This window comes from Carlito syrichta, unplaced genomic scaffold (assembly GCF_000164805.1).
Source record: "Carlito syrichta isolate Samal-C Ts95f unplaced genomic scaffold, Tarsius_syrichta-2.0.1 Scaffold308079, whole genome shotgun sequence".
Lineage (NCBI taxonomy): Eukaryota > Metazoa > Chordata > Mammalia > Primates > Tarsiidae > Carlito > Carlito syrichta.
The window spans coordinates 553,662-576,060 of NW_007252175.1; the positions used below are offsets into that span (position 1 = coordinate 553,662).

General features: G+C 35.8%; 1 protein-coding gene across 3 annotated transcripts in view; it reads right to left on the reverse strand.

Annotated features, from left to right (window-relative positions):
- Window positions 1-22,399, reverse strand: part of GRIA4 (glutamate ionotropic receptor AMPA type subunit 4) — a 360,991-nt gene that overhangs the window by 32,829 nt on the left and 305,763 nt on the right. For all 3 annotated transcript variants that reach the window (XM_008064832.2, XM_008064829.2, XM_008064830.2), the window contains exons 10-13: window positions 22,014-22,220; window positions 16,339-16,709; window positions 14,177-14,375; window positions 8,725-8,972 (exon numbers count right to left, since the gene is read on the reverse strand). In XM_008064832.2, the coding sequence (XP_008063023.1) occupies window positions 8,725-8,972; window positions 14,177-14,375; window positions 16,339-16,709; window positions 22,014-22,220 (1,025 nt within the window). The remainder of the gene's footprint in view (window positions 1-8,724; window positions 8,973-14,176; window positions 14,376-16,338; window positions 16,710-22,013; window positions 22,221-22,399) is intronic.

Consider the following 22,399-nt stretch of genomic DNA (forward strand, 5'->3'; position numbering starts at 1 on the left):
GTTGGAGTCTCACTCTGTCGCCCAGGCTGGAGTGCAGTGGCATGCTCCCAGTCACTGCAGTCTCAACTGGCTGGGCTCTGGCGATCCTTCCGCCTCAGCCTTCCAAGTAGCCAGAACTGCAGGCATGCACTACCATACCGGGCAAATTTTTTGATTTATTGTCGAGATGAGGTCTCACCAAGTTGCCTGGGCTGGTCTCGAACCCATGGGCTCAGGCAATCTATCACCTCGGCCTCCCAAAGTGCTGGGATTACAGGCTGAGCCACCAAGCCCAGTCATTTTTGTTTTTCTTTATTTTTGAATTGTGTAATATTAGGGGAGTATATTGAAATGGCTTCACAAACTTTTTGAAAGTGTATTTTATCCTGTGGACATCTCTTCATAATAAATTTTAGATTTTTCAGAAAGTATGGGATCTGTCCATTTAAAATAAACTACTTTCAATAATAAAAAATACTTTTCTGATATTGAGGAAGATAAACAAAACGTTCACAGTACTCCTAACTTCTCTTAGTGCAATTATTATTTATAAAATATTCTTATAATCAATAGAGTGCTTGTTTCAGAGAAGGCTCAGAAGCAGGGTTAGGAGTTTTGGAGTGTTAAATAGTGATTTTCTGTCTGGGTATTGCCAGGTACATATAAGTCTCTTTATTTGTGGCAGTCATCTCAGATGTATGCTATTTCATTCTGAAAACAGAATTATGGGACACATTTTTGGGGGGAATAAGGGAACAAACTTTAAAATAAATGAGCTATAGTTTTTTTTTCTTAACAAAATTAACATAGGATATAATTATAAACCAGAGTTATTACTATTTTCCAGCTCATTCTATGACTGCCGAACTATTTTATCTTTCTTTTCTTAAATATGAGTCAGAAACTATCCCCATTCTGGTTGATATTATATCATCTTTAGAGAAAAAAGGAAGCCAATAATGTCTAAAGTTGTGGATGAGTGCATTCCCATATGCTACACTAAAACAAATGGTTCTATTTTCATTTTTGTGGGAGACCATTATTTACTTACGATGTACTAAGTAGATGTTTATCATTAGCATAAAATTGCATTAAAGCAGCATAGTATAAAACTTTCCATTGAGGAGTAGATTGCATTTCCACAGTAAAGTGAGCTTTATAGTATTTTATTATAGGCATTTTGGATTTTTATGGTAGACCTGATTACCATCCCTCCCTAAAAGCCCTGTGTTTTGTTTGTGTGTGGCTAAAATATTCTTTCCATGTCTAATTACTGCAAGCAAAGAGAGCCCCTTCTCTTTCTGCTTCAGTTCCTCCTCACCCTATCTCTGCACCCTCAGCTAAGAGGGTTCTGGGACAGTAAGGGGAGGAACCCACCGCAGTGGGATAATAATACTTCTCTTCTTGCCTTTGTTCAGACTTGTAAGATTTATGTCAGAGTTATAATTACTCTGAGAAATTTTAATGATTCCTCTCTCTGTAACATCCTGTACTGAGTCTGCCCAGGGTGGCCTCTTCCTGCCATTTTTTTCCCTTTGGGCGAGTCAGTCTAGAGAATAGAATCCAACACAAGTGATAGACAAACAGCAATGACGACGACACCAGCAAAACTCATCACTTGACTTTTGCCACTGTTCTGAGGATAATTTAAGTGCCACTTGTAAACTAAATAGAGGCAACTTATCATTGCAGTCTTCAAGAACATTCACCCTCTTTAGGAGTCATGTGCCTATAGCCCGAGATCCTATAGTGGGGAAAATGAATCTGACCTATTTTCTATAGTAATTGAGTACAGTCAGGGCTTAAAGAGTAGCCTTGTAGCCATGGTCGGAATCTATATTATGCACAGAAGAAATTAAAAGTGGCAAACTCTTTTTGGGAGAATTTAAATATTGGTCCACAGAATGCTGAGTACGAGGAGACGGAGGCAAGTTCAATAGAATGAAAATAGCACCGATGTTGGATGCATGCAGCCCTACTTTGGCTACTTCTAAGGGTGCGGAAGCACTGCTCTCCACATGCCAACCCATGCATAAATTAATTCTTTACCATTGATCTGAATCCTATCACTATGAAGACATCATGGAATAGCCTAAGTATCCCTTCCTGTCACAGGAGTGCAGAGTTCTTATGCCTGCAGACCCTTTTTAGCTCATGCTTGCTAGATAGGCTTAGGGAAGTTGAAAACCTCACACAGATGCTTCTCTGGTGCAGGGTGTTTGTCCTGCCACTGAGACTTAAATGGAAGCAGCACGTCCTTACACCGGCCCACAGTCAACATGTACCCTACAAAATAAAAGCAGAAAAAGCAGCTCCAGGCATTCTATCAACTGCTCTTCCAATTTTTCTAGGAATGCTGGTTCCATACATTTCCCTTCTGTTGCTTCCTCCTATTCCCTCTCCTCTTGTTAGTAGAGCCTTTCACATGCTTTGTTTTGACTAGCTGGGCTTAGTTTCTCACTGAGGTCTTTTTTCTGAGTTGGGCCACCTTTTAGATTTCAGTTCTCTATGGCTTCAGGGCCATGTCTCCTCTCCAGACCTGGTGCTCTGTAGGGTTAGTTCCAGAGAACCCATATCTGAGCTTCCACTCACCACCACAGAAAGGGGGATCCAATCACCTAGAGACCCTCATGTACTTTCTTTGTCACCCCTAGACTCCTCCTTAGCTTGACCACCAGTGTTGCAATTGCTTCTGGAGACCATGCCTTGCAGTAAGATGATCTGTAAAGATGAAGGCCGTAAAATGGAACCTATCCAGCTGCTTGACACATACCAAGAGGAAATACTTAGGAATGCTACTCATGTAAGGATAAGTTCATCTGTAGAGTTTCAGCACATTTATTATATACTAGACGATGAGCTTTGATGTTTCCAAAGACCAGTTGGCATGGGTAGGTCAGGGCTGCCTGACTTGGGTGACTGTATGTTCTAGATTCGTGCTAGTTGTGTGCCGCCACTGAATTAATTCAAATTGTATGGGATATGGATGTTCTTTGTGGTGATGCTTTACAAGATTTGTCTGTGAGGCAATTGCATGACAATAACAGCAGTTTGGAATTCTGTCTTTTCATAGGACTGTCAGAACGGAGGTCTAGATAGTCTCAGTTCTTTCATCATATCTCATAAATAAACTATTAAACGTTTTTGGTAGCAGTTTTATCTTGTTAAATTTGATCCTCTTTGAAGTGGTAGAAACTAAAATGGCCACAAATCACCCATTTTCTCAGAATGGTGATTAAACTACAACTTCTAAGGGTATTGATGAGAAAAGCAATGGGATAAACATTCAACTTATAACATTTTCAACCTTGCATTACCTACTTAGGAAGCTGCTTGGCATCCAAGAATGAGTGACTTAAAAACAACCTAATAAATTCTCAGTTGTAATAACCTACCCAGCAATCTTTTGTTGAATGAATTGTCAAAAGATTGAGAGCAAACCATTTAAGGATTTTTTTTTTTTTTGAATTGGAGTCTCACCCTGTCACCCAGGCTGGAGTGCAGTAGTACGCTCCCGGCCACCACAGCCTTGACCTGCTGGGCTCAGGAGATCCTTCTGCCTCAGCCTTCCAAGTAACAGGAACTATGGGTGCACACGACCACGCCCAGCTATGTTTTATTTATTTTAGAGATAAGTTCTCGCCAAGTTGCCCAGGCTGGTCTCGCCAAGTTGCTCAGGTATTCCTCTTGCCTTGGCCTCCCAAAGCGCTGGGATTACAGGCTGAAGCCACTGCACCTAGATTTTTTTTTTTTTAAAGAATGGGAAAGGTGGCAAAAATGTAAAATGCCAGGGGAGTCTTAAAGAAATGCAGAAAAAAGTAACATTTTTTTTCTGCTTCATGGGGACCTGTAATTTTAGTCATCTTTTAAGTAAATAGGAAAGAATTAAATGAAGTCTAGAACTTCAAATGGCAGTGGAAAGTTTTATGCCACCTATTGTCATTGATATCCAGAAAGAGAAAGAGGAAATATATGGATTTTACCTTGCAATTATTTTCCCTTGGGATACTTGTAGCATTGATATTTTTGCCATGTGATATCTCTGTGAATGCAAAAATATTTGGTAATCACAATAAACATCAGCATCCCTGATAGCAAACTGGATATCTATGTAAGTATGTGTCTGTGTGAATGTGAAAAGGTCCAATCTATTTTTGTTGTGTGTGTTTGTGTAATCCCTAGCCTAGTATATTTCAAAACATAACGGAATTACAAAAATCTAAGTTATCTGTAGCACTTTTAAATATGGCACTATGAAACATATTAAAGGATATGTTTAGGATATTCATAAGCAAAATATATCTCTTTTCATAATTAAAAAATATTTGCTTACTAACCCACTGCAACTCATTTCCAGAAGACATGTTAAAAGTTCAGTACTTAGCCTTAAATTCCTGCACTTTTAGATTGTTCTGGTCTGCGTTAAATGCTAATAGTTAACTTGTTTCTAATATCCAAAATAGACTACAACTTTATTCTCGCACACAATATCCAGAAAACTCATTTTTTCTTACTCTTTCAAGTACCCCTGGACTAAGTATGTCTCACAAATTTTACACGTGAAAATGGTTCCTTGGGATTATACATTTTTCATACATAAATTTGAATAATAAGTTGAACACATATGCCCTAGCAAATTCTCCAAAGTGGAAGAAAAATAATGTGACCTACAGGGGACTCTACCGACTCTGATACAGCTCTAGACTTTGGCCAAGAGTCTTGTGAGGCCGATGATTTTGTTAAATATCAAAAAAAAAAAAGTGGAAGATGTGGATTGTAATTCCCATTTTTAGTACTTTCTCCCCCACCACACTACTGCTGCAGGACTCAGAGTTGCCTGTTGTAAATTAAGCATGATGTGCCTGGTTTCAAAGGATCAGTTCTTGTTGCCATGAATTCTGGCAACCAGGCATTGCCAAGTCCAACTGGGTCTCATTTTTTCTAGGTCTCCTCCCCTGATGGAAGTTCTATTAGAATTGCCTTCTTTTGAAACATCTCTTTGCATGTGTATGACAGAATATTTGTTTTATTTTAGACACGGTCTTGCAAACGTCTTTAAAAAAAGACAAGGTTTGATTGGGAATGACCACAGTTGAATAAAAAAAAAAATAGGAAACCACAGTTTTTAACATGAGGCTCAAGTACATAAATCCTTACAAAGGCCAAGGAAATCTTCAGATATGATCACTGGTTTGTTCCCTGGAGTTATTTATAAGTGCTAGATATGAATATCTTTAAAAGGGTTATTCTCATCTTAGTAGTAAATCTTAATAGTAAATCTGTATCATCAAATTATGATTTATTCTAAACAACCTTAAACAGGTTTATTTATTGCATAGGAAAGTCAATCATCTAGTAACTAGTACAGTATAGATAATATAGCAAAAATGATAGTATTTTGATAGTAAAATATACAGCATTATTATATTATAAATACCATAGTATAGATGTCTACTATAGCAGATTTATATAGTAATACTGATAGGGCTGATTATATTGATACTAAAGTCAAAATATACTTTTGCTTTCATCTAAATGTTACATTTCATTGCTTACCTTCTAAAGTATATATTTTTACACAACTTTTACAAATGTCTCAGTCAAAGAAGACTTCCATGATAGTTTTGCATTGCCAAGAGTATTGGGGAAAATAAGGAGGAGGATGACCATGGCCTTGAAAAAAGTGTAAATAGTACTGTGTATATGAACAGAAGATTCAGGATCAATATACCTGGCATTGTTCTGTCACCTAGACACTGAAGACTCTATGCCAAAGTACAATAACCCAATAATTTATAGGCATTGTTATTGGTAAGTGACAGATCAATGACTTTACGTTCCAACGTTTCTGTCCAGCAAGCACTAGTCCGAAATAAAGTCTCTGAACAGCAAAGAGCTCTGTAATCACTCCTCCATAAAGACAGGTGCTAGTCATAGCTCTTATGATCTTTTTTAGTTTAGTCACAGATACATTCTTTGTGATGATCCTGATTGCATTTGTTTTAGTCTACATGAAAGACTCAAGTCTTGACTTTTCATCTGATTATATGTAATATTCTTCCACTTTTCTGTGACATTTATTCTGAAACACTTTGAACAAACTGTAAAACTTGGGAATTTAAAACTCCCTACACCAACAGAACATTCCCAGTTATTTGTTTGCATTCTCTGGCTAAGCTGACATAGAGGGAATGATGACTGTTTTCTTTCTCCTTAAGTCTCATGTGTTGCTTAATTAATCAAAACAGTAAAGTTTGTGAGAAAGCCATCATCAATGACAATGCACAAGTCTCACTATAGCTAGAGCTATTAACCTAAAGACCTGGTTAACAAAAGATAGATCCTAGGGAAAACAAATCTAAGTCTCCATGGAACTGAACAAGACAGGAAGATTTCAAAGACACTTTGCTGCAGGTATGTCCTTTGAATCTTGCTCTGATGAATGCAATTATTTTGAATTTGCTTCTACAAACGAAACTATTTATAGATTAGATACCTATCAGTCTATCCCTATATTAGTTTGTCTCATTTGACACAGAAAAATCTTAGTCAAGTTAGAATGAGAATTTAAGCCTAAAGAGCTTATATGGGTGGAGGCTGGGGAAGGATGAAGCAAGGGATACGGTGAACACTGGTTAGCCTTCAGTGTCCTTGCAGCGTTCTCGAAAACGGGACAAAATGACTGTGGTTTTGGCATGCAGGGGCCAGCTTGCCCAGGAAATTGTGGCATATATAAAACAAAGTGCATAAACAAACTCTCCATCCGGGAAGCTGAGTTTAACAATTGCCTCATTAACAAGATCCAGGGAAGGACAGGAAAAGAGGGGGAAGCCAATGGCTGATGATTATACAGTTCTGGACAGATGAAGCCCTTCAGCTTTCCTCCAAACAATCCCCGTAGTGTGGATTTGACAAAGTGGCACATTTAAGAGGGGACTCCCTTGCTATCAATGGGAGTCAGACGCTCCCGAATCTGAGGGCCAAATTCAGTCCCTGGAGCTTGACTTTATCAGTAGACACAAGACAGAGGACAAGGCAGCTACGTCCACAGAGAACTAATTAAGAGCAAACGCGACATCCAGTGAATGTAATCAATAGTCTGAACACTGATCTGAATATCAGCCACCCTTGCTTTCCCCTCTCCTATTTCCTTTTAATTTATTGCACTAAGGTGCTCTCAAAACTATGGCTTCCACAGACGTATTTGCTAATGGGTTGGCCTCAGTGAAATGGCATATTTTTCACATTGCATCATATAAAATAGACCCTCAAAGACCAAACTTCCTCACGCCAGTTTAAGCTGAATGGTTGAAATTTATTTGGGTAGAATTTAATATGTATCATATATTCGTTGGGCTTTCTCCCTGCACATTTCTTTGGTTTCATATAGGATGTATGTTAAAAAAAAAACCTGACTTCAGAATTTCCACAGTCCACACCCAAATTTCTCTTTCCTGGCTGGATTTGTTCTCCTTTTAAAACTGTTCCTTTCGTAACATGCCATAAACCCCTCACTCATTATTACAGTGTTGCCTGCAAACACAAAATACTGGGTTAACATAATCCTTTCCATTACTGGTATTTGTTTGTTGTATTTTTTCAACCCTTCCCCCACCCAACACACATATCAAAGCACACTGCAGTTCCCTCTTTAAAACCAATGAAAACAATTATAAAATGTTTATATTGCTTTCATTTGGGCTGGGCAATAGTATAGGTCTCATTACCTTTATTTTTCAATGGCTTACCAGAGACATCATTGTCAAGACCAGCTTCTTGGTTAAGTCCTTTAGCAAAGATCCTGATTTTCTCTTGAATCTGGACTGTCTATAAATTTCTCCTAAGCCACACTAAGATCCCTCAATCACTTTTGGTAGAGTCTAGCCCATCGATTCAACAGCAGCCTTTATTGCTTAAGGAAAATAGGAAATTCTGCCTCCTGGACACAAACATGTGAATTTTCTATGTCCAGGACCAAAAGGATGAAAAGGGCAGATTTAACCAATATTTCCATAAGAATGAAAGTCTCACTTTTAATCTATATGTGCAATGCTTTGCTCATGGATCACATTTTAAGAGTCTATCGGCAGACATTACTGGGTTGTTGTTGGGTCTAATTTTACAGACCTTACTTACGCCATACACCCTATGGAAATGGGTGGGAGTGTGACTTGAGTAAGTACTATAAAACCAGAACCCGTTTTCCCCTCTGATCATGATTGCGTTTATGAAGAGATGTGATTTCAAACTTAGCATGAATACAACCTCAGGATAACCTAAAATAGTACGATGTCATAATAAATGAAACATTGAGATGAAAAAAGAGTGGTTTGCCAGGAAGAGGTTGATTTCTTCTTACTCAGAAACTAGCAATCAAGCATAATAAAAAAAAAAGATAAAATGTAGAATTATTACTGACACAATGATTGTGTGGATTTTGGTGGCCAAAAAGTCAATGACATATAGAAGCACATACTACCCGTGTCTTAGGCCCACTAGAAGCAGCTAGTGTTCAACCAGTTTGGTTTTTATATGGCCTTCAAAGATATATGTCAACTATGATTAATTATTCTAAAATTAAAAGATTACCTGATTGTTGACCAAAAAATATGAGATGGAGAAAAAGAAAAAGAAACAAACAAACATACCATGTTCACACACAAAACAAAATAATTCTCTCAGGGACATCAGGGAAGGTGGAATACTATAACAACACATGTTATATTGTTATACTATTCCACCCACCTTAATGAGGAACCCTTGGGCGTTGCTACTCCATAGCCTTTCGAATCCAGATTTCCTCCCACTTTCATCGTGTCACATGGCTTTCGCTGCTCAATGTATTCATTCATAGTGGACTCCAGGAGGAAGGCAAATTTGCCCTTGGATTTGCGGACACGAGCTACTCCCTCAGCTGTAGTCCTAGTGAACACTGATGGCTCTGCTGATCGCATGTAGGTCCACATCTTTTCATACACTGCTATTTTTGATCTCTGGAGGAAATTAAAATAAAATTAAATACAGGAAAGAAGGGAACAACATGTTAATATTGACCGAACCAAGATAAGGATAAAGTCTTTTAGTATCTTTCCATTGCCCTCTAAACTCCAATGTGCCACAGAGTAATATCATAGAAACATTATGCTCTTCAACTTGGAGATTTGTCTTTTGAAACTAAATAAGGACATCATTGAAATGACAGACATTTGAAGAAGGCTGCATCTTTTGCCATAATAGTTAACTATACTCAACTGCTAAAATAGCAACTTATTATTATTTTTAAATGTAGAAGGCCCTGGAGAGAGTTGAACATTTAAAATTGTGCCTTATATCATGGTAAACTTAAAAAAAACAGATGAGAAATGATTTCAAGTTTATAAAACTTCTTTTAATACTGTATTTGATTTATAACAAAAAAGGAGAGTTGTCATTTTAGTCTTTTTTCATGCCTCAAAGTTTTAATGCAAATCCTTCTAATAAGTTGTGTAAAAATTACAGTTCTTATTAAGTCAGTAGTTGAGCACCAAAGGAGGAGGTGAATAGTTTACAAACCCAATCCACCAACACAAGAATCAAACTCTTGGTTAATCAAGATATTTTTAGACTTTTTCTGACAAAATCTCCAAGTAGAACATACATTAAACTTTAAAGATAAGTGATTTTCATATTTGAACACCCCCCAAAATATTTTATGGTTGTCATATATTCAAATATTGATAAATATCAAGGGCGGGGGGAATAGACATCTTATAGTGCTCCATGAAATGTTTTTATGCTATTAGAACTTTTAAAAAGTTGTGATATAAAGATTATGGGGTGTGTGTGTGTGTGTGTGTGTGTGTGTGTGTGAGTGTGTGTGTGTGTGTATGTGTGTTTAGGTAATAACAAGTTACTTTTGGCTATTGAAATCTCCATATTTACAAAAATCCATGCCGGCACTTCAATTGTAATGATTCTACTTTTTCTTTTTATTCAGGACAGAGGAGAACTTGGATTCAGGACCCTCAGCAGCCATGGGAGCCACTAGGAATGCTGTATTGCCAGGTCTCATTCATACCATCTCTCAAAATAGAGTTCTGTTCCAGAAGAGGAACTCTTTCATTGTGCCAATTCTGAAAAATATAACCTCTCTGGGTCACTTGATACATATTGTCACTAAATATCTATTCTGATAATTTCCAATTTAGAGAAGTGTTGGTAAAAAAAAATCTTATACCCATATGGCCACTTTTTAACATATTTATAACTTGACCTGAGAGTTTCACCCTAAAAAGTTTAGAGTTCCATAAACATTATATACTTTATGTATACCACTTTGAAAAGAGAAGCAAAATCAACATGAATATTATTTTAATTGAAGTATTTTTTGAAATCTTTTAAGAGTATGAGAAATATATATGCTAGTTACTTGGCAAATTTCCAGTGACAATTAAGAAGCTTATTAAAGGAACAGGGCAGTTAAATAAAACTAATACAAAAAAATGGAAAAGGAGTATTTTTAGGACTTGGTACTTATAAAGATAATTTAACTATAGAATGCAGGATACTATGAAAGAAAATGATTCCTTTGTAAAAGAATGAAGTATCTTTAGGTCATTGATATTTTTAATAACCCATTACTATAATATCAACGTGCCGAAAATTGCTGCTACATTTGTTTAAATATATACCTTAAATACAAAAGAAGTTGAATCCTTTAAAATCTGGAAGAAAGAGGAATCTATAGAATTGTAATGCTAAACTTAGGAGGCCTTAGGTAAAATAAGAAATTGTAAAATACAGACAAAATAGAAAGATGGAAGCAAGTTTTTTGGGGAAAAAAAGTTAGCCCGTTTTTGTCACCATACTCGTTTAGAAATTCTGATTCCTATTTAAAGGAACATGGCTGAGATACGATCACATACACATGGCAGAGGGATAAGGAGAAGTCAGGAGGCGAGGGACTGGAAATAATGTCCCTGTTCCTTATCTGTGACTGCAAGAGAGTGACTACTAGGGAGTCAGGGCAAGCAAATATTGAGACAAGCTAAAATGAGAAAATTTCTGCAGACACAGCAAACTCTGTAGGTCTCTGTATCAAGTGTCACTGTATCAAGCACAATGATAATGGAGTATTTAAGTCCCTAAAACCTTTCACTGTAGTATCTGCTTAAAAATCAGATGTGGGAAGTGAAAAGACAGCATAAAAACCATTACTTTCTGAAATTAGAAAATTAATCTCAGACCTATTTGTTTCATCTTTATTGTGAAACTCAATGCACGGGGAACTCTGATTGAAAGCACTATTTCAGCAGTTAAAACGATTCTTGGATCTTTAAAAACATGCTGTCCCTTTAATTTCTCAAAAATGAAGTATTCCGCCATCTCTGCTTTGAATGAAAATTGCATTCACATATTATACATGATAGTTTATGTTTACGTTGCTATCGGGCAAATGACTTCATCCTTCTAGCTGGTTATGCAGTAAGACTGATGTTCCCTCCAGTGGGAGCTCGTCTATGCATTATTTGATAAGGTTATAAACCCTTAGCTAGTAATCCACATCTTTTATGCATTCGTGATTTCACTGATAACTGACTGAAACAGGCACGGAGTAAAATCTGCATAGAAACGAAAATCACTGTGTTTGAATTAGATGTGTAATAATGTAAAAGTACTTAAAACAACGAGGCTGCCGTTAAGTGAAAAGTACAGACTCTGTAAATGCCTTCATGTTTACACTTACCATGGTACACAGAACATGAAGCATATTAAGTTTCCTAATAGTAAAATACCAAGGCAACAGCTGAATTCCTAAGTAATTTTCCCTGATGGCCTAATTCTTTTTCTAGTTGATTATAACCGTGACTTTTTTTTAATGCATATTTTTGAGGTGCTGAGTATAGGTCACTGCCTGGGGCAGCTTAGCGGAGCTGATAGATCTGCCATTACTTGTGTTCCTACGAGAAAACATTTTTGACAGGTACAAAAATATCCTTCACGTTCTGGCTTCCTCAACCCGTCAGACAAATGGTTTCTTTAAACCGGGTCATCATGTATGGGACAGGAGGGAAGCAAACAGGCAAGGAAATGAAGGAGATTTGTATCAGAGAACCCACATTTATGCATTCCTGGAAGTGTGCTGCCAGAGGAAATTATTTTCTTGTCCCATTAGAGTTCAGAATGTTCTGCAACAATAAATACCTATATTATAAAAATCTTCCAATTTTAAAACTGAGGTTAGGCGGGAGAGAAAGGAAATAAGGCATGGTGCTTGCACAGCTTGGATGGAAGACGTAAATTGAGGAAGCAGCTTGCTTCATTCCTACATTTCTTATCAAAACATTCTCTTATCTACCTCACCAGTTCTTTGAAATGGAGCATTTAAAAAAATAATATAAAGATTAGAAATAAACATTTTCAATGTGCTTGTCGCTAAAGAGCTTTACGGTGAGTAATTTTTGAAGTTTTTTCAGGGAATCAATATGACATTTCCCTTTATCACTCAAGGCAGAATGATGAGCCTGCAAGTATTTTCATTTAAATGACAATCAGTCATCACTTTTCAGTAAAGTGCAAGTGATAGCACAGACTTGCATTTTATTTTAAGGAATAGGCATGATGGTTTCTAGGCTAAATCACTGAATTTTACCTGCTTGCTTTTGGGTGGAAGCAGTTACAAACCAACAGACAGCAAGGTACTGAAATTATTAGATCAGTAAAGTTTCTATTATTAAGCTTTAGAAATGGGAATGTGTTCAGTAAACTAAAATATCCTTGGTTAATTAAGTTTATTCACAGAATATTGTTAATAAAATCTACTTTCATGACTATTCTATTTTTAAAGGAAATCTACAAAACTTTGTAACTAACTTAAATATTTTAGATTATATCTACTAACAACACTCTCAATTGTTGACAAGTACATTGTTAATTGCCTGGTTTCTGTTTTAAATGATGACCAAGGATAGGTCTGACTGAATTTTTTAATGATTTGTTCTTGATTTAATATTATGTACACATCTGTAGTGTATGAGATATTATAATAAAATACTTTTTAATGGAGTAATATCTTACTGAAATTTAAGTACATGAAAATTAAAACTGGCTTAAGGATAAGATATTTTGTTGTTTTCCATTTTTTAAAGATAAGTGAGAAATATTTATAATTTAAAATGAAAATGTATTTATAATTTAAAATGAAAATGTAATTTCTCAAGTCGTGTATATAGGCATGAACAAAAAACAATCAATACTTTTATATAAAAGCTTGAGAAAGATTGAAATATGTTCTGTCTCCTACACTATTAAATAGTCTAGTCTTTAAACAATTGACATAAATATAAAATATTTTATTACCTAGCCCAGTATTCATTAAAATGTCACTCTGGCTATTTTTTAATTTTTTGGTTCTGAAGTTACCAAAAGAATGATTATCTGTGATCAGACATTACCAAGTATATATCTCTGGATTGAAAAAGAAACAGAGTAGAAAAAAAATTCTATGATCAAAAAATTCATCCCCATAATGGAACAAATTACTTAAAAAGTCCACTACCTTGATGGAAAGTCAACAGAATTATATCCACATACATAATACAATTATAGTAGTTTGAAAATTTTTATCTGCAAAGTAAAGAAATCAGCACAAACTAAATACCACACAATGTCTTACAGAGGCCCCCAGAACTGAATTTAGTTCTTGTTTTTATTATCTTGTAAGAAAGCAAATATGTTATGTGAAAACTATTGTTACAGATTCAATGAGAGAAAAATAAACAAATATAAGTAGCATAATCTGCAATTAAGGCTTTGGGTTTTAAATGCAGCAAACTTTACTTTTTAAAAGCATTTTTTACTTTTTTTACTTTTATGATCTTAGCCCTCAAACTTACATAAATCCAATCTTGCCAGATCCGGTATTATCATAGTATTATCAACATTGGAATGTTTTGGATAAATTATGATATAAAGTTGTTTTAATTACCTTTTCACTGTTACTATTCCTTAGGAAGGGTTCCTCTTGCAATGTCAATAAATCAATTAGCTTTTGCAAATTAAAGTGATTATAAAACTCAAGTCAAACGACTAGCTTTAAACATAGCCATTACCCTTGTATTTGCTAAGTGATAGGTAAGGCTCATAATATAATTGTAGGAAAAACTATCTAACTTTCAAAATGATAAACATTTCATTGTTAGTTTTCCTCTTGACTTACTCTGAAGAATTCTTTCGTTGACCCTGAGTCCAGTGTCCCATAGGCAATTTCTGTCTGCTTGGCCAGGTCTTCTGCACTTTCTATGGGAGAGACCATTCGCTCGACCGTCAGGAAAGCAGCAAGGTTAGCAGTATAAGATGATATAATGATAAGTGTAAAGAACCACCAAACACCTCCGACAATTCGACCCGAGAGGGATCTAAACACGGAGAAAATAATGCACATTTTCCTTTCTCAGACCAGCATAAACAAGTATCATCAATTCACCATACATGTTTAAAAATCACAGTTGCAAGCATTGCTTTATTTTCTGTTAGACTACTTAAGAATGACTCCAGAATTTTTGTCTAATCTGATGATTTATGATGTTTTGCACTTAATATGTAAACGCCGTTGAAAATATGAAAAATGTTTCCTTTCTATTGTCTGAAGGAAATGGCAGAAACGTGGAACTTCATGCTTTTCCTTCAGATAGAGAAGAAGGATACTTAATTAAATACATGGAGACCCTCCCTCCTACCTATTTTAGCATCTCTGAAATTAGGATGCTGTTAATGGTTGAAGAGATAAAGCACAAATAATGGTTGAATTGGCAGCATTGTTTTTCTTTACCGGTATCTAAAGTAGCAGTGCGTTTGAACAATGAGTGAAGTCTTAGATTTGATCCAAGTTGATAGATACCTTACTGAGGCAGAAGGAGCAAATTTGTTTTTACATTCAGTTAAAGCCTTGCTAGGATGAATGGGTTTGATAGGTTAAAGTGAGGCTGGATCCGATGAGGGTCCAGGATTGGTGTCACAGTGACCATAACTGAGAATGTTGTTTACTTGTTTGATACTTTATATCTGAGCTGAGTGGATAGTGAACGATGTCCCAAAGCATCTTTACATACTGGTATAAAATTTTCTCTCTTCATCCTTTCTCTTTGTCAAGAATGTGTGGGTGAGTGTGAATGCATCGCAAAAGTAAGAACGGGATGAATAAAAAATTCAGAGAATATTTATAATTTATCTCACCGTGGCCATCAAATTACTTAAAATTCTTGTGGCAAATTGTTTTAAAACATTTGTTTTACAATTTGAAGAATCATATCATATCTTCATGGCATTTCCAACTTTAAAATGCGCCTTATTGCTTGTTATTATTAAAAGTGACATCTATTCGTTTTAACTTAATTTTTCCTTAATCCTTGCTTTTAAAAACCATTACTTAATTTACTTTGATTTTTTTCTCATTTCATTTCATTCATTGAAAACTATTAATTCAGATTCCCGTGTTATTGGAATTTAAATACATTTATAATTTTCCTGGATCTTGAGAAACACAAACTACATTATGGCCAATATGCCTCTTTCAGAAGATGCATACATTTCTAAAAAGTGAAAAAAAATGCATATATTCGTGATGCTGATATACAGTCAATAATTAGATTCAATACTTTGTTTCTTATGCCTTCAACTATTTTCTCTATGAGAAAAATCAGGTATTTTTCTTGCAGAAAAAGTTTAGGTGCATTTTTGGTGAATATAGTAACTGATTAATACCTTAGTGGTATTCAAAGAAAGGCAGTCAGGACTCCACAGATACTGAAACACATTTCCATCAAACCAGCATCTTATTTGCATTGTTGTGTTTATGCCTACTGTTTAGTTTGTGTGTTGCTATGTAAAACAATGTATATCTGACATCTACTACATTGGCTCAGGTTTTAGGTAACTCTATGGCAGAACTCATCCTTAGCTACACGGATGAAAATCAAGCCCAATATTAATTTTTAAAATGAGCAACAGCAATAATAGCAAACATGTTTGTTTTTTAAAAGGAGACGAGATGAAAATGAATTTCTGTTCTACAATTTAGATTTTTAGTTTCCATCTGTCAAATCACTGACTGAAATGTTAATACTAAATGATTTTTGACAATTCCAATGGGTTGCATATTTTTTTTTCCTATTGAGAAAGTTCATCTTTATGATGTATGCACGTTTTGTGCTAACTTGGAAGACAATGCTATGAATAGACAGGTTAATTTGGGAATTGCAAGTCCTCCCCGCCCCCATATTTCAATAGTGCTTTGTCTCCAGGAAAAGAACATAGAGAGAGATACCCTGTATACCATTTAGAATTACTGTGAAACTGATGAACTTGAGGTTTGCAACTAACCTGGGTGAAATGTCACATCCTTGCTGCATAAAAGCACCCAGGGAAAACCAGAGGCTGTTAAAGATGCCAAACTCATTGGGAGGCTGGTCGCTGGGTCCTTCCTTTCCATCCTCTGGCTCTTCTGTGTGCCACTCATATGGACTAAACCTACTAACTAGGAATAAGACCACGCTGACACCAATGTAGGCAAAGACTATGCACATCCAGATCTCATAGGCCAGAGGATCCAAGAAGGAAAACACTCCTGGTTTAGATTTCTGAGGCTTTTTGATCATGATAGATATGCCCAAACTCATGAAGGGCTTAGAGAAGTCAATGACCTCCTCTCGTACCAAAGTGATTGTCAGAGGGGCAATAGCAATCTCTGCTTTCTATAAGAGAAAAGACACAGGGAAACATGTAGGTTAATGGATTTCATGAAGCAATTAGCACTGGAGTGATCCATTTAAAGCTAACCAGTTATGCTTTTATTCGATTTATTTTTAGAGTGCACACAATGCATAAGTCTTGTAATTGATACAAAGATGTATAATAATTTGTTTTTATAACAACATATTACTTAAATGGATCAAAACTTTTTTTTAGGGTGCTAGTAATTAGATAAAAGGATGCAAAACAGAAAGAGTAGGTAAGCAAAAATAACTTGAACTCAAAATACTGTATTAGTCTTTAAGGTTCTGGGACGGTGCAGAGGATGAGACTAATAGTCTTTCCATATGGCTGAATTTCTGAATTTCTTGGCCAGGAATGCTGCTGTGTTACAGCCTTTTCTGTTTCATTTGGAACATTGCCACTGATTCATTACTTGGCCATCCCTTAATATTATGAATTGCAAATTTCACTTCTTTCATTTTTATTCCTTTCCAGGTATGAGAAACCAGATCATAAAGTCTGAGTTTGTATGATAAAAGAAAACCCGTTGTTTGACAATATTTTCCAATTCAGCACACACACAAAAATCTGGAAATTGGCATTTGTTTCCTGTGATTCACATCTTTTGATTTTCCACTTTCATTTTTAAAAAAGATTTTGGAAAACAGTAGGTTTAATTCTCACATATTGTAATCATATGACACCAGCATCCATTGTCAGAGTCCTGTGATTTTTTTCGGCAATTTTCCTGAGCCTGTATTTCTAAATTAAGGACACTTTTCTCTTCATTTACTTCATTGTATTATTGTGATTATTTATAAAAAAAAACTCCATAAGATAACATAAGTATTAACTGAGTTATTCAGTGGCTGGTGTTGACCTGATGTTTATCTAAAGATTTTAAATGACCTCTCATTCAATTCTCATATAAATCTTAAGTTTTTCGTGGTCCAGATGATGAAACTGGGACTCAGAGAAGAGGGTTTCACACTCTGGGATTTGAACCCAGGCTGGTTCTATTAAATCACACCACCTCTGAAATCAAATAAAGTATGGTGTAAAAACTAAACGGTCACACAGTCTACAAATGAAAAAGGGTTTTTATTACTTATTTTTAAAGGAAAATACTTGACACCAAAATGGAGTCAGAAACAGGCTTAGGCATGCAGCCTGCCACTCTTACATTGACTCCTGTATATCCTCGGGCTCCTGGTTCCACGCTGTAAACAGCTGCTGCATACAAGGACAAGCAGAGGGCAGACTGGGGTAGGTCCCCGCAGTCACACTCTCCCTTGGGTGACAGTATTGGCTGAATATTCCTTCAAGTGGGAATAAACTTCACTGACACTGTAGAGGCCCACATAGGCAAGAGCCAGAGCCAATGCTTGGAGGTTGCTATTTTCTCTATAATTGCTATTATTTATATAGTTTTTACTATACAAGTGATATATGAACCAGCTATAGAAAAATTAGAACATTAAAAAGAGAACCAGGCTATCAGGAAATGCTATCTTTATTTCTATCATCTAATCTTGTTTCTTTCTCTCTATATGTTCTACTAGGCTTTGTTCTATGAATAGTATTTTTAATTTTTTTTTAAAAATTGAAACAATACAGAACATTATATTTTATAATTCCTTTTCTCAAAATAATATGCTGAACTTTTTTCCATTTTAAAATACAAATTATAAATAAGTTTTAATGGTTGCAAATATATTATCATGTAAAATGTCAAAATTTACTCAACAAATTTTGTTTTTATAAGGGATACTCATATTGTGCCCTTAGTTTTACAAAATTTAAAACAGTGATGCTATCAACATCTTTGAACACATCTGTGAACATATTTGAAGACAATTCCTCACATATATCATAATTATTTAAGGTAAATTTTTAGAAATGTAATTGCTGTTTTAAATTGTAACATTTTAATGCTTATCATTTCCCCACCTTTTCTCCAGAAAGATAATACAGATTTCTACTGTCACCAGTACCTTGTAAGACCATGGTCAGCCTTAAACCTCAGAAAAACTCTGTTTATCTTTATTCTTATTTATCTTCACCAATTTTCTGTATGGAAAGTTAATCGCATTGTATTAATTTGTGTCCTTTATAAAACAAATAGCTACTTTTACTTCTTTTATGTATTACTTGTAATCTACTCCCATTATTCCATATCAAATATTCATTTTTATGTACTAATTTGTGAGCACCTTAAAATATATTAAAAACATAAGCTTTATTTTCCATATATGTTGCAAGTATTGTCCATAATCATCAATTGTTTTGTCTCCCTAACTTAGTTCAAGGTCTTTTATTGTAATACATATGTTTTAAGTTCTGTTGTGGCCATAGAAAAATGATCTTTTGTGTTTTCAGTCACCTCATAACAATATTAAACATTTTGTTCTTGTACCTATAATTCTTCTATAGTTTATTTGGTCTATTCCATGATGACGCGTTAACAGAATCTTCCTGTCTCAACAGGAATAAGTGAAGAATGCACCTTTCACTTACTTGAAATGCTACCTTTCACGTACTACATTGTTCCATGAAATTGTTTACTTATACAAGTTACCACTAGTGAGGGAAGAAGCCTTAAAAGGAAAGACACATACAGAGAAATGAAAGTGTTCCTTGAACAAAAACTAGATGCAATAGGAGGGGACCATTGGATGAAGCTGCTGACAACAATGTTCGATGAGGGAGACTTCTGAAAAGACAGAGACGTGTGACAGTCAAGAAAGAAACCTGTAACGAGAAGGGGCACTTATGGACTTTCTCTGCTAACATTGGGAATATTGTATGTGCCTTGTTTCATTACCTCTCAGCAACTCTCAATATTAAGTACATAAATACCTCCCACAGGAGCTTGATGAGATTTGGATTTTAAGCCTCTTTGGATTGAAGCGAGTGAGTCAGCATTTTCGCTTACACCACAGGAAACTCTGATGTTAGTGGGCATGGGATGTGCTTTGAGATCTATTCCCTTGGATTAAAACACATACACACACAAGTATGGTGAGGCTCAGGAGAAGGCCCTGAAGCAGCATGCTGCAGGAAATCAGGGTGAACTTGCAGCAGGGCACAGGTGTTATAGCAAATAGGATCTGAAAGCATCAGAAAGGTTTTGTGCTTCTGGGTCCCCACAGGGTGGTTTTTAAGCACTTGCAGACTGCCTGACGCATGAGTATGATGATGTGAAGAACCACCATACATGACTTTGGGGTTTTTTAGTTTTTTTTTAGTTATAGTCTCTGTCACCCAGGCTGGAGTGTAGTGGCACACTCATAGTCACCGCTGCCTCAACCTGTTGGGTTCAGGTGATCCTTCCACTTTAGTCTTCCAAGTAGCTGGAACTACAGGTGAGTGCCACTATGCCTGGCTAATTTTTTGATTTATTGTAGAAATGAGGTCTTGTCATGTTGCCCAGACTGGTCTCAAATCCCTGGGCTCAGGCGATCCTCTAGCTTCAGCCTCCCAAAGTGCTGGGATTACAGGTGTGAGCCATCATGCCCAGTGGGGCTTTTTGTTAATGTGACATGTACATTATGGATTTTTTTGGGTTAATTATGCTACTCTTTTCATGTCATTTATTTCCATTACTTAAATAACTTCTCTCGAATAAAACATGGTCAGAACACTTGCAGATGGGTGAGCCTGTGCTGCCCAGTGGGTAGAGACTATGGAGGAAATGTGTGATAAATGCCTCAGAAAGTAACTCAGGTTCATAATTAATGCATCCACAACGAATTGGCAATCTAAGTATAGCTTTTTGAGATGAAATACTTAAGAGTGTTTTCTGAAGGGAATGAATTACTGTAGTTCTAACAATTTGGATAATGTTCATGTCTAAAATGTGCTTACTGTATCAAAGTGTAAAATATTAACCAAAGAACAAATGCTTTACAGACCTCCTTTCGTTGGAATTTAAAGCTCAATATAAAACTGTCAATGAACCCTGCGGTGAAATATGTTTTGCTATTTTTTAAACTGCATTTTTTTTTCTCTTTTAGGGTCATCTAAGCAGTCAGCAATTTTCTCCCATGGATATAAAACTAACCAATTGCTTTATACTGTCAAATAGTTTTCTCTTTCTGCTGAGGTTTTAGCTACTGTACTGCACTTTGTGAAGAATGTTCATTGCTTCATAGTCTAAAAAGCAAGATTTTTGTGAAATCATGAAAGCATCGTATTGCAGTTCTGGCTCAGAAAGTGAATCCCTCAATGGACTTCCATTATGTTCTCAAGTTTTCTGTTCTTACTCTCTTCTGAAGACAGATGACTCCCCATGTAATTCTTCATTCAAAGGTGTCTAGTGAGGACTAATTAGAGTATGTTTTGAAGGTGAAGCATATGAAACAAATTGACTTTCAGGAGATTTCAGAATATATTTCAGTGTGCTACATTTATTGGTTACTCAATGAACAGAGATTACTATGAGCTATAGGGCTGGTTTCTGGGCTTTTGAAATATCATGCCATCACTGACCTGTGGTAAACCTATATTTGATTTTGACATTTTGCAGTGGTAGCCGAAGACACCAGTCTTGGTCTCGTTCTGATTCAGGCAGGAAACTGCTATGCTGTGTTTGCCTTTGGCCACGAATGTGTACATTCAATATCTGGTACACTCAAGGGAAGGGTATGACATGCTTTCATGGGAGGCCCACTTAGGAATAAATTCCAGTTTTGTCTTTTGCCATTTATGCTAGCATGAAAAGACAATGGCATTGCATAAAGTTCAAATTGACTGTGTTCAGCAGAATTGTAAGACCCTCACATTACTGACGAATATTTTATAAAAGCTAAAGTAGTGTAGCGATTGCTTCCCTAATTACTTAAAGGATACTTACGAACAATTACAAACAACAGATACATAAGTAACTAGCTAAAATAACGTCCAACTTTATACTGCTGAAGAGGATCTGTTCCTACAATTATTAAGTAACAGATGACTAATGAATTTGTTTTGTAGTTCTACCACACAGCAGCATCAAGCTTAAGAAAACTGTCACCAGTCACCACAGATCCTGAAGTCAATCTTTAAAAAACAGAACAACTTATTGTATATTTTATTCCCTTCCTGATTTGGTAGTTATCAAATGTCAGTTTCTCTTATTGTTCAGGAACTGCATTATTAATGAAATAGAGAGAGACTTGAACACTGCGTATGCTTTTGGGGACATAGTTGTTAAGTTTTTTTTTTTTTAAGGAATAGATGTTGAACCCTTGATATGTACCCAAGGGAAAAGAAGTTTCAGGTTTATACAAGTAAATTCTTCAATAAATCGATTTGCTTACCCCATACACAAGTTCTCCTACCATCCCATTCCAGATTTTTGTGTCTGCATCCCTTGCTCCATACTTTCCGTCAGGGACAATGGCAATTTTATACTTGATACCAATGTGTTTTGCAATTTCAGATGCCAAATCTACACAGTATCCTTCATACTTGTCATTTCCTTCAAACATTTCGTGATTTTTCTTGTACATAACATATGGGGATTCCTATAATGAGAGAAGTAGAACTGTAAAGGAGAAATTATATAAAACACTTGAAAAACCCTATGTAACTTCCCAGTTTCAGAATTCAACTTTCTTTAAAAAAGAATATTTAGTATTGGCACACATTCTGATTTTGTGTAGCTAGAAATCGATAATAAAACAGATAAATATATAAATACACT